Below are 13,373 nucleotides of genomic sequence, written 5' to 3' on the forward strand. Positions count from 1 at the left end.
CTCTCTTCTCTCTCTTTCTCTCTTTCTATCTCTCTCCTCTCTCTCTCTCTCTCTCTCTCTCTCTCTCTCTCTCTCTCTTCTCTCTCTCTCTCTCTCTCTCTCTCTCTCTCTCTCTCTCTCTCTCTCTCTCTCTCTCTCTCTCTCTTTTTTTTTGTTCCAGAACACGGATGACATATTGGTAGCGTCTGCTGAGTGTCCCAGCGATGACGAGGACTTGGAGGAGTGTGAGCCTGGAAATGGTGAGTCCACTCTGGGGGTTCTGTGTCCACTACAGGGGGTCCATCAGCCCAGCAGAGACCCACAGAAACAGCTAGCTCCCCTAACCCATTTTTTTCTACTACTGTGACCCCATGACCTCTCATATGCAGCTCTGATTGGCCAGATGTGCACCCACCCTGGTTTCTCATTGACTAAGATCTCAAAGTGGCTCAGTGACAGCTCCAAAGTCTCCTGAGCCATCTGCAAGGTAGACTAGCATCCTAATTGGGTAGCTGCAGGTGTTAGACGAGCTGTTGCACCAATCAGCCTCTCCAATCTTAACGGGCCCAGACAGGTTCAACATTGAACTCCTCTTGACCGTCCGCCTCACAGTGGCGGCTGATTGGACTCGGAGCTGAGCAATATCGACGTGAACAGAAAGGTCAAACGAACTTCTGACACGGGATGGACTGGGGTGTGAAAAGGGCAGGATGTTGATAGATTTTACCGTGGTTTCAGGACACTGGCTGGTTGCCTGTGTGCTGGCCGGTTGCCTGGGAACTGCCAAGAACTCTTACATGCATCATAATGCTAAGACTGCCAGAGCTAAGTTCCACTGGGCATGTTTATGTGTTCTCCAGTGAAGACTCAAATCAAATGCTTACCCTACAGCAACCTAGGAGATCTAGAACTAACCTTTATAAATATTTAGCTAACATTCCGTTTTTTTATCTTGTTTTCATTTGATGTGGAATAGAACTCAGCAAAGATTACATTACGTTTGATTAAGTGGGTGGAGATTATGGGAATCACTGTGCTTACTAGGTAATACTGATCTACACTAAGCCGAAATATTCGACACTAGATCAATTCTCTGTGTGGTTTCACTGTAGGTGGTGGAAGCCGAAATAGAGGTGTTATCAGAATAAGAAATGATAGTTTTTCGGTAGCTGTCCAGAAGACAGAGCAGTACCACACAGCTCCTGATAGACACTAGGCTGTCTCTCACACTATTGTCGGGGAAAGTTTCTCCTCAGTCTGGCCTTCCCTGCGATACAGAACATCACACACACACACATTTATCCTCCACACACACACACACACATTATGTTCTGTAAACCTTTCCATTTTAGTCATTTAGCAGATGCTCTTATCCAGGGTGACTTACAGTGAGTGCATCTTAAGATAGCTAGGTGAGACAACCACATATCACAGTCGTAGTAGAGGGGCGTGGCAACAGCCTGAATCCCTCCTTGAAAACAAAACCCCTGTGAGAGACCTAGTATTATCTGATGTGAGCCAATGACTGGGGAGATCTACCTCTCATATGAACCAATGACTGGAGAGATCTACCTCTCAAATGAGCCAATGACTGGGGAGATCTACCTCTCAAATGAGCCAATGACTGGAGAGATCTACCTCTCATATGAACCGGCTGCAGGGGCATTGTAACTCTCTGAAGGCTTTTCAGTGGAGTCCAAAGGGAAATAAACACACACACACACACACACACACACACACACACACACACACACACACACACACACACACACACACACACACACACACACACACACACACACACACACACACACACACACACACACGGAAGCACACATCAAAACACACATACAAAGTTAAAGAAGGGGAACAGGCGACAGAGAGGGAGAGAGTGAGACCGATCATGAAAGAAAGAAGCGGCCACAGAAAGACAGTGAGAGAGAACGAGAGAGAGAGAGAGAGAGAGAGGGGTGGAAAGCCACATCTTGGAGGAGTGATTGGCGTTGAGATGTGCGTCACGTCTCCTTGCTCTCCGACGAGAGGGGGAGCGACAGAGAAAGAGAGAAAGAGATGTTGGATCCCTCCCTGTGTAACGTCTGAGTTTTCTATCTGCCCTGCCTGCCTCTCCCATCGGGCTAATTAATATTTGGCCTCGTTAGACTTGCTGTAATTACATCATCCAACCGAGCCTGGATTTGGTTTCGTTCACTTTTAATGAGCCCCAGACAGAATAGGAAGAATACATAGCAGGGCTCCCTTTAACAAAGCCCTGCTATCTATACCACAGCATCGGCTTTGGAGGACTCACGCACATAGTCACATAAAGAGATACAGCTAGTTCCGGTCTTCTCTTTTTTTAACTAGGCAAATCAGTTAAGAACAAATTCTTATTTACAATGACAGCCTAGGAACAGTGGGTTAACTGTCTTGTTCAGGGGCAGAATGACAGATTTGATCCAGCAACCTTTCGGTTACTGGCCCAACGCTCTAACCACTAGGCTACCTGCCACCCTTTAGCCTGCTAACAATCTACCCATCTCTCTCTCTCTCTCTCCCTCTGTCTCTCTACCTCTCTCTCTACCTCTCTCTCTACCTCTCCCTACCGCTACCTCTCTCTACCTCTCTCTCTCCATCTCTCTACCTCCCTCCCTCTCTCGACCGCTCTCTCTCTCCCACACATGTACACTACAGTAAAGTCTCATGAGAGGGGCAGGTGCCAGTGCTGTCACAGAGCTCCACATCAGTGAGATGGAAGGTTTAGTTCTCTTTAAAGGTGCACTATGCAGAAATCGCTGCGCAATTTCAGTTTATGTGACTAAGCAAGCAAGTATAGTGTAGAGAATCATTGAATCATCTAAGCCGATGTGAAATATGTTTTCCATAACCAAAAATATTGTATTTCCAGCTGTTTGAAGCTGCTGTACAAAACTGAAAGTAAAATATGCAAAAATGAAACTTAAGAATGGGAAGCATAGAAATACTGCACATAGAACAGATACACCGCTTCTTAGACTTGCTTTCAATGAGAATGGCAAATCTATAACACACATTTCTATGTGAATTTGGTCAGGTTCCCAAAATGTTACATACTGCAGCTTTAAAGAACAAATGGTGGGGCAGAAATAACGTTGGTCAAACTGATCCATTGAGAACAGTGGGTATCTAGGAACACCAGCTCTTTATTTTATTACATAGACTGACCAGGTGAATCCAGCTGAAAGCTATGATCCCTTATTGAAGTCACCTGTTAAATCCACTTCAATCAGTGTAGATGAAGAGGAGGAGACAGGTTAAAGAAGGAGTTTTAAGCCTTGAGACAATTGAGACATGGATTGTGTATGTTTGCCATTCATAGGGTGAATGGGCAAGACAAAAGAGATAATTGAAAAGTTACCTCATTAATTATAATCATATATTTCATTTCTTCTTGCAGATGTATTATACAGTGTCTGAATTCAGATTTTCAGAGGAATATACAAACTTATGCTGGTTGATACTACATATATTTCCATGTGTCAATAGACTATATTTGAGGCATTTTCTGTGCATCAATATATAGTATATTGTCTGTCTTATGAGGTACATCAAATCCAATACGCTCACTGAGGCAGAATATCAACTAGCTTCAACTCCACTCTCCAAAGGAAAAAACACTGCAGCCATATCAAAATAAAAATGAATTCATGTTCCAAAAATCACATAAAAACTGTGAAAAAGTGTAAACAAATGTTGTTTGCCAGATTAATGTCACTTTTTCTTACTCTTTAGTCCTTAATGAGATTGTGGGTTTAAACACCGTTGTGGATTTTAAACTAAAATACTAAAATATTTCAGTAAATATTAGTAAGAGATGAGAAGTGATTGAGAGAGAGTGAGAGGGGACAAAGAAGACAAGATGGAGAGAAAAGAGGGAGATAGAAAAATCAAACGGAGGTAAATAGGTTGATATTTCATACGTTGACTCATCCCAGGATCAAACAGAGATAAATAGGTTTATATTTCATACGTTGACTCAGCCCAGGATCAAACAGAGGTAAATAGGTTGATATTTCATACGTTGACTCAGCCCAGGATCAAACAGAGGTAAATAGGTTTATATTTCATACGTTGACTCAGCCCAGGATCAAACAGAGGTAAATAGGTTGATATTTCATACGTTGACTCAGCCCAGGATCAAACAGAGGTAAATAGGTTGATATTTCATACGTTGACTCAGCCCAGGATCAAACGGAGATAAATAGGTTTATATTTCATACGTTGACTCAGCCCAGGATCAAACAGAGATAAATAGGTTGATATTTCATACGTTGACTCAGCCCAGGATCAAACAGAGATAAATAGGTTGATATTTCATACGTTGACTCAGCCCAGGATCAAACAGAGGTAAATAGGTTGATATTTCATACGTTGACTCAGCCCAGGATCAAACAGAGGTAAATAGGTTGATATTTCATACGTTGACTCAGCCCAGGATCAAACAGAGGTAAATAGATTGATATTTCATATGTTGACTCAGCCCAGGATCAAACAAAGATAAATAGATTGATATTTCATACGTTGACTCAGCCCAGGATCAAACAAAGATAAATAGATTGATATTTCATACGTTGACTCAGCCCAGGATCAAACAGAGGTAAAAAGGTTGACATTTCATACGTTGACTCAGCCCAGGATCAAACAGAGTTTGTCGGGGCCTCAGGACCCTCTAATTTGCGTCACGCTGAGGTAGAAACACTAGGCTGCCGACCAAGCCAAAACCAGGGAGAATTCATGGAACCCATCCAGAAGTGCTGTGCAGAAAGCATTGCGGAAAGGAGCAATCCGTAATCAATCAGACGGGGTGAACATAGTTTCATCAATCAACGTCAGAATACATTACCCTCCCTCAGGACGTAGGACGGCATGTGTGGACTGTGTATTAAATTATTTATTCACTGTCTATGTGAAAGGAAACTGTGTGCTTTTCGCTATTGAATGCAAACATTCTCCATCTCTGCAGACCATTGCAGAGATGGAGAATGCATTAGGTTAGACAGAGACTAGAAAATACCGATTTCTAATCTCGATTCCATCCCCCAACGTAATAGAAGCAATTTTTATGCAACGTACAAACTCTGAACAGTCAGGCATTCAACCGTTAAAATTTCAAGTGGCTCAGGATGAGCCAACGTGATAGGCAGAATAACTAAGTCTCAGTGTTTGTTCAGAAGGAGCCAACGTGATAGGGAGAATAACTAAGTCCCAGTGTTTGTTCAGAACGAGCCAAAGTGATAGGTAGAATAACAAAGTCCCAGTGTTTACATCAGTATCCATCTTTAATGATCTGCTTGCTTATTAGGGAAAATACACACCCCTTTTGAGTTTTGGTTTGGTTTTAAAAAGGTGAGTATTCCTCTAGTGCTGCGGAGAGGGTGACCGACACAGGCAAGTGACCACAGCAGGCTAGCGGAAAAGCTCAGACTCTCTCAACAGGCCAAATCATTTCACAATGGAGTGAGTAAAGTGGATTTTTGATTTTCCAAACCAAGGGAAATATTATGGGTTCTCTATGGGTTCTCTATGGGTTCTCAATGGGTTCTCAATGGGTTCTCTATGGGTTCTCAATGGGTTCTTGGCAGTTCTCATTGTGACGATGACCGAAACGTTTGAAGCCTGTTTGAACAAGTCCATTCACACCAGCTGATTCATCATACGGCCAATGGCGTGGCTGTGCGGCCAACCTATGTGTGCGAACTGACCAATCAGAAGCTGCATATGCCGTTACAGGGCACAGTCATGGGAAGGGGAAGTATATCAGAGGTGTTGACAGGACTGTGTCCAGACAAAGAAACACTCAGTGAAGAGATGAGCGAGTCAAGTGCAGCTGTACATGTAGACGTCTGTGTTTGAGGGTTGAGAACCCATCATCTTCCTCATTCTGTGGTTAACAGTAACTTCTCCTATCATGGCATGGCACCAGTGACAAAGCTTATGGCACTCATGCTAAAGCTGTGAATTCTGTGGCCAGTAGAGAGTGGTGGTATCATTTGCAGGGGTGGTCCTATCAAAATGCTTTTGCATACTCATTTATGATAATTAGGCCCGAAGGCCTGCAACATATTTGAGAAGAATGTGAACAGTAATAAATGAAGCGGAACACAGTGAGGGATAGTCGGCCTACAGAGAGGCAGGGGGACAGCGAGGCATCGCGTTGGCACCATTTCCGTCAGACAGACAGATGGTGAGGTAAAGATACACTACACGACCAAAAGTATGTGGGCAAACATCTCATTTCAAAATCCTGGGTATTAATATGGAGTTGGTCCCCCCTTTGCTACTATAACAGCCTCCACTCTTTTGGGAAGGCTTTCCACTAGATGTTGGAACATTGCTGCGGGGACTTGCTACCATTCAGCCACAAGAGCATTAGTGAGGTCGGGCAATGATGTTGGGCGATTAGGCCTGGCTTGCAGTCGGCGTTCCAATTCATCCCAAATGTGTTTGATGGGGTTGAGGTCAGGGCTCTGTGCAGGCCAGTCAAGTTCTTCCACACTGATCTCGACAAACCATTTCTGTATGGACCTCGCTTTGTGCATGGGGGCATTGTCATACTGAAACAGGAAAGGGCCATCCCCAAACTGTTGCCACAAAGTTGGAAGCACAGAATGGTCTATAATGTCATTGTATACTGAAGCATTAAGATTTCCCTTCACTGGAACTAAGGGGCCTAGCCCAAACCATGAAAAACAGCCCCAGACCATTATTCCTCATCCACCAAACTTTACATTTGGCAATATGCGTTTGGGCAGGTAGCGTTCTCCTGGCATCCGCCAAACCCAGATTCGTCCATCGGACTGCCAAGTGGTGAAGCGTGATTCATTACACCAGAGAAAGCATTTCCACTGCTCCAGAGTCCAATGGCGGCGAGCTTTACACCACTCCAGCTAACGGTTGTCATTGCGCTTTTGTGCGGCTGCTCAGCCATGCTCGGCCAAACCCATTTCATTTTGGAACTTGGTAGTGAGTGTTGCAACCGAGGACCATTTTTACGCACTACGCGCTTCAGCACTCGGCTGTCCCGTTCTGTGAGCTTGCATGGCCTACCACTTCGTGCCTGAGCTGTTGTTGCTCCTAGACGCTTCACAATATCAGAGCTTACAGTTGACCGAGGCAGCTCTAGCTGTGCAGAAATTTGACCAACTGACTTGTTGGAAAGGTGGCATCCTATGACGGTGTCACGTTGAAAGTCACTGTGGTCTTCAGTAAGGGCATTCTATTGCCAATGTTTGTCTATGGAGATTGCATGGCAGTGTGCTCAATTTTATACACCGGTCATCAACGGGTATGGCTGAAATAGCCGAATCCACTAATTTGAAAGGGTGTCCACATACCTTTGTATATGTAGTGTAGCTGCACCTCCATCTTATCTAGACACTCAGAGAAGAAGCTAACTATCTCTAGAGTCCAGAAGAAGGGAAAGTAGGAAACATTTGAAAGATTACTCAGAATCTGACGAGTTTACAGAATATGTATGACAAGTCATTTTATAATCTATAGTGCTATCTTATTTGGGCTAATGGTTCATTCATTTTTTCTGTGAATTTTTCTATTTTCCTCAAATATGCCACCACTTTCTTCAAAGGTGTATCTTAACCTTCAGACACAGAGATACACACATAAAAGTAGGCACCCTTATGTTGCCAGGGTAACACAGCGGCCATTTTGGCTGTGCGGTAGGAGTTGTAGGAGTTTTGAATGGGCTGGATCCTATAAGGTTGAATACTGACTAACCTTTCTCTTTCTCAGCATTCATGTTTTTACTCCCTTTCAAGGCCTGTTTTTGTGCGCTGTGTGTTATTGTTGATAATCTTTTGAAAGGTTTTGTGTAAAAGTTGCTCTATAACCATTCTGAAAGTCCCTTGTCCTACTAATTGTGGTGTTGTCAGGAAAACTGTGGCTTGGGGGGCTTGAGCGCTGGTGTGATATGTTGGCCTGGGGGTGACAAATACATCCCAAAATACCCTCGATACACATTTCTAGGTTCCTCCCTACACAATCACTCGCTTTATCCGATCCCTATTCTGTTAAGATACATTCATTTACCTCATCAACTCAAGAAAGGCCCAGCTTTAAGACTATGTATGATTCATGTTATGGACATTTCTGTGGCTCACATTATCAATGTCTATAAAAAGAAATGTCATAACCTTTTAAATTGCCCCCTAACATTTTTGCTAATTGTTTCTGGGATTGTGACCCTAACACGATTACGGGACGCAGCAGAGGGTAGCAAATAGTTTTTCGAAGAAGGAATGTAACTTGTTATTTATGTTGTGCTATGTACTGCTAACACTTTCCTATTATGTTATTGGCACTCCTATGTTTGACTCAATGATTTTGTCCTGACTTAACTTCAAAGCAATGTACTGATGTGTAACACCCTAAAATGTTTTATTAACTGTGAGTGTGATTATATTACAAAGGACAAAAAAGTAGTTTGCAAAATCATTCAATTCCCCTCTAAGACTGAATATGAAGGTATAGAGATCCGGTAAGACAGAAGGATCTGAGAAATTGTTAACTGTGTCAAGTAATAATTGAGAATAGGATTTCTTCATGTCCCATGTTTTAGCATATCTAGTGGGAGGATATGGGTGTTGGGACCACATCTGTAGACTGTGTTTCAGGGTAGAAACTAGGGGAATCAGTTTCCCCCAGCTGGTCTTTAAGGGTTGAATACAGATCACCATGCCCCCAGGCGGAATGGGATTTGAACCATTCTTCATGAAAACTGAAAAACACAATGAATTATTCAGATAATTATTTTATTTTTCACACAAAAAATAAAATAAAATAAAAAGAAATGGGGGGAAAGTTGTTTATCACTATCCGAGAACAATCTTACACAGCTTTCTTTTTGTAATTTTTTTTTCATGCAAAAATCATGCGGCCAATTTGTTGATGTAAGTGACCTGAACTCCGTGGTTTGCTATCTTATTTAACCCAAAGAAAAACTGAAAGCTAGCGTAGAAATAGAACAGCATAGACAGGCAGCTAGAGAAGGATAACTTGTATCTAGTAGATGTTGATATGTTGTTTAGTCTTTTAAACATGTACAGTAACATATCTGTGTAGTCATGTCCAGTCTAGCGTCAGGGAGATTTCAGGAATAGCAGAATATTTATTATTATCTTTATACTATGTATTGTACATCTGTTTAGTCAACTTAACTCTTTAAATAGAAGACTAGAGACTAAACTAGCTTTAGAACTAACCTCATGTTAGGTTTTAGTGATGTTCTAATAATGGTGTTGGTGTTTTCATTTGAAATGTTGTTGTTTTTCTGTTTTGGTCCCGAGGATGTGCCCTCAGTTTCTCACTAACGCTGTCTTCCCTCCGTTGTCTCTTTCTTGTCCTAGGAGGTGAATTAGTGTTGCCCATTATAACAGTGGACTCCCTAGACCCCCCCTACGCCACCCGCTACCCCGTAATCCCCCCTCCCCCCACCTACCGCCCCTTCCTCGAAACCACCAAAGAATCCCTCCCCCTGCCCAATGGCCGCCCCCCCTGCCCACTGGATCAGGAGGACTGCGAGGAGGCGGGACCCATCGAGGTGTCCGCCTACGGCTCGGGCGAGATGACCGAGTCAGACGATGAGGACTATTACAAAAACTCCCCCCTCGTCACCGATAGGACGGTCCTTCCCCCTCCCCCCAACGAGGGCAGCGTCCAGAACCCCCGCGACCGTCACTTCTCCCACCGGCCCCCCAACTCCCACCGCCCCCCCTTGTCGTCCACCCCCACGGCCAACCCCGACCAGCTAGGCCCCAGGCTCAACAAGCCAGGCGGCAGCAGCAGCAACATTCCTGCCGGCAAGATGAACACCCGGGATCAAGTGCTGCTGCCGCCCGCCCACCCCTCCTCCGACCCTGACCGCCACCGCCACGTCCCGGGTGTAACCTACCCTCCCAATTTCCCCCATGTTCCCACCCCAGACCCCACGTCCCCGGAGAGAGGAGGGCCTCCCGGCGCGGTAGAGGTGATCAGGGAGTCCACCAGCACCACGGGTATGGTGGTGGGCATCGTGGCGGCCGCTGCCCTCTGCATCCTCATCCTGCTGTACGCCATGTACAAGTACCGTAACCGGGACGAGGGCTCCTACCAGGTAGACCAGAGCCGTAACTACATCAGTAACTCGGCCACGCAGAGCAACGGCACCCTGGTGAAGGAGAAGCAGCCGGGCACAGCCAAGACAACCATCAAGAACAAGAAGAACAAAGACAAGGAGTACTATGTCTGAGACCGGCCTAGCCAGAGACAGAGGACGAAAGGAGACGCACAGAGAGAGGGAGGGACGGAGAGGAGGAGAGAGGGAAGAGTTGAAGGTATAGGTAGGACAGAGGCACTAGATAAACTGGCAACTGTAGAGTAATGAGTCAAATCTTCGTTGGCAGAGTTTTATTTTGTTTAGTATAGAGGTAACCTTACTGACAAAATGACCTCCTGGCTTTCCTTCTCAACCCATTCAGAGCCTAAAGCAGAGAGATAAAAGATGAGATTGGCAAAGAAACATATTTCATTAGATCTACACGTACTCCTTTTTTCCCACAGTTATTAAAAAAAACGGGTGGTATTTTTCTCCATTACAGTAATATTCTTTCTCACATAGCCGTATAACCTTTTTCTTTAAACACAGAGAGAGAAAGTCTTGGCTACAACAAATGACTGCCAAACCTCGCTCAATGCAACATCATTTTGTGCCAATCGCCAGACCCAGAGCTCATGCTACAATGGAGCCAGCTAATCCAGCAGCGTTTTAAAGGGTATTGTATTGTATATAGCCTACAACCAGAGTTAAGCATGGGGCTACAGAGAGACACAGAGAAGGAAGAACCCCCATCAGTGTTAGAGCAGAGGCCTATTGTTTGGTATCAGATGCTATGTAGCGGGTCTAAACAGTCAACAAGGTAACGGATTCAATCGTAAATGTGTTGATTCTATCTACATAGATGGGTTTGTATTGGAAGTTGAAACCTCACTGCTAGCCAAGTATGATAACACAAAATGACTGCCAATATACAGAAACTAGGTGTCAAATCTGCCTTCTTCCCTCCTCCTCCAAGTATTGAAACATCACCTCGCTCCTCTCGTAAAGTCTCTCTCGTTCTCTCCCCCTCCCCTTCTCTTTCACTCGTGCGCTCTCTTTCTCTCCATGTCTGTGGTCCCGAGGAGCTGATGCGACATTATTCTGCTGTGTTTCAAGCATGTAGTATTAATTTACAAAAAAGAGATGACTATTTCTGTGGAGAAAAAAAAAATGATGATGCTGATTGATAACGTTTAACTAGCGTGTGAGAACAACAAAAACTCCAACCAACAGATCCTACTTATTACGTTTTAGCAGCAAAACCAACTTCTGAGGCCAAAACCCTGGGTCGTCTTTCAGTTTTCCAACAGATAGGCTATCCGTCATGTGTTTTCTTCTGGGCTCCACACAGCATTTCCCCCTACTGGGCCCACTAATGCGGAGGAACTAGCTCACGTCGTTACTATCAAACACAGACCAGAAACCAACCTCCAGCAGACAAACTGACTTTGCTCTAAATAAATATATATATGTATAGAAGTTTCAGAGAAAAAAAACCTATGGACCTAACTGAGAGCATAAGAGGAGAAATTCACCCGAATGCGTGTGTATCAGTGGACTGGGTGATAAATAACGAATTTGATGGACGATTGATACTTTGACGTGAGACCGATTTCCCCCCCCCCCCCCACACCCCCACCAATCATACATACTATGACCAACATTCAACGACAGTGGGAAACGCAGGTTTCTTTCCCTCAAAAAATGCGAGACATTTGATGGAAATTGAGAATTCATTTGCTGGAGTCCCACTGTCGCCCCCTACTGTTGGGGGGAAAGCGTACGTTACCTTGGATCTGCGTTCTTGCCTCTCATTGGTCAAGACTGATGACAGCCAATGAGGGCAAGTCTAGTGAAAAACATTCAATGAAAAAAATAATTACAGAACAAGGCAAACAGCAGTTCCCTTGCAGATGGACAAGAACTCTAGTATTCCAATTTTCTCAACTATTAAAAAAGAAAACTGTACCATGAAAAGAAAAGAAAAACCTCCAAAAAAAAGTTTGTGCAATGTCTAAATATTTGAATCTCTCATCCCATTACTAAGAAAATATGTGTTTTCCCTTCCTGTTTAGAGAAAAAATTATGACAAAGATAATTGATTCTGGGAAATTGGAAATTGATATATAATTGGTAATTGAGCAAATGTGATTTCGGTTACAAACATAAAACCGTGTTTTCTCCTTGTCAGTATGGAGAAAAGATACTTTCCTCTCTATCCCTCCTGCTGCCACTTCACTCCATTCTTTTCCTAAATCAATCCCCCCATCCTTCATCCCCTTTACTCACAATGGCAGATTGTATGTAAGCATTCATTAACTGAAGACCAAACAGGGTCTTACCCATCTTCTGTTTTCTATTGTTTTATATCTATCTCTATAACTGCTAGAGTCAAAACGGCAGCCAAGTCTGGAGACTGGCTCCATCCCATCATTCTTCCTCATCCAGTTTGTCCGGTTTATGTTCCTCTCCATCCTCCTCCTCCCAGTATCTTCCTGTTCTTTCTAAATGTTATTGTAAAGTGTTCCAGTGAGATGACTCTAAATATGTGTACATTAACAGAGGGGAATACACTTGGTTATATACTTCTTATATCTCTTGTTGCGTGGTCTGTTGGTCTCAATCAGTCACATATATTCCGATGTTGTTTTTCTTGTCGAAGAGTGTTAATACAACACTTATTTCAATACTCCTACTTTAACACGTACTTAACACTAAGTAGATCCTACTTTAACATGAACATAACACTAAGTAGCTCCTACTTCCACTTACAGAAGTGTAAGTTGAAGCTGGTGCTTTATAGGGACTAATAAGGCTAGATATTGAAGGTGTTATTCCAGTATAATGCTAGTCCAGTACACCTGTCAGGAGTCATTGTGAAGTCATTAATACACATGCACAGACATCACAACGTAACAATCCTATCTGCCTTCCGGGATGCGTAGGGGACGAGTGGAAGAGGAGACAAGCGTGCTGCATTGTTTCCTTACCTACACACATAGGTCATACTGTATTTACCAGCTGAAACACTATACACTCATCGGACAGTTTATTAGGTACCCCATTCAGGAAAATGGATCGTTCCTACAGACAGTGTGTCACGTGGCTTTGGATTGCTATATAAAGCAGGCGGACAGGCATTCTGTTACTAAGCGAGTTTTGGGCTTGGTATGATCGTCTGTGCCAGGCACGCCGGATCCCGCATCGGGGCTTTTCATGCGGGACAGTGTCTAGGGTTTCCTGAGAATGGTGTGATAAACAAAAAGCA

At 43.8% G+C, this 13,373-nt stretch overlaps 1 protein-coding gene across 1 annotated transcript in view; it reads left to right on the forward strand.

Annotated features, from left to right (window-relative positions):
* Nucleotides 1-12,697, forward strand: part of LOC115199227 (neurexin-2-beta-like) — a 157,615-nt gene extending 144,918 nt beyond the window's left edge. The window contains exons 2-3 of the mRNA XM_029761851.1: nucleotides 161-239; nucleotides 9,378-12,697. Of these exons, the coding sequence (XP_029617711.1) occupies nucleotides 161-239; nucleotides 9,378-10,258 (960 nt within the window). The 3' untranslated portion in view covers nucleotides 10,259-12,697. The remainder of the gene's footprint in view (nucleotides 1-160; nucleotides 240-9,377) is intronic.
* Nucleotides 12,698-13,373: the final 676 nt, after the last annotated feature.

Source organism: Salmo trutta, chromosome 8 (assembly GCF_901001165.1).
Source record: "Salmo trutta chromosome 8, fSalTru1.1, whole genome shotgun sequence".
NCBI classification, from domain to species: domain Eukaryota; kingdom Metazoa; phylum Chordata; class Actinopteri; order Salmoniformes; family Salmonidae; genus Salmo; species Salmo trutta.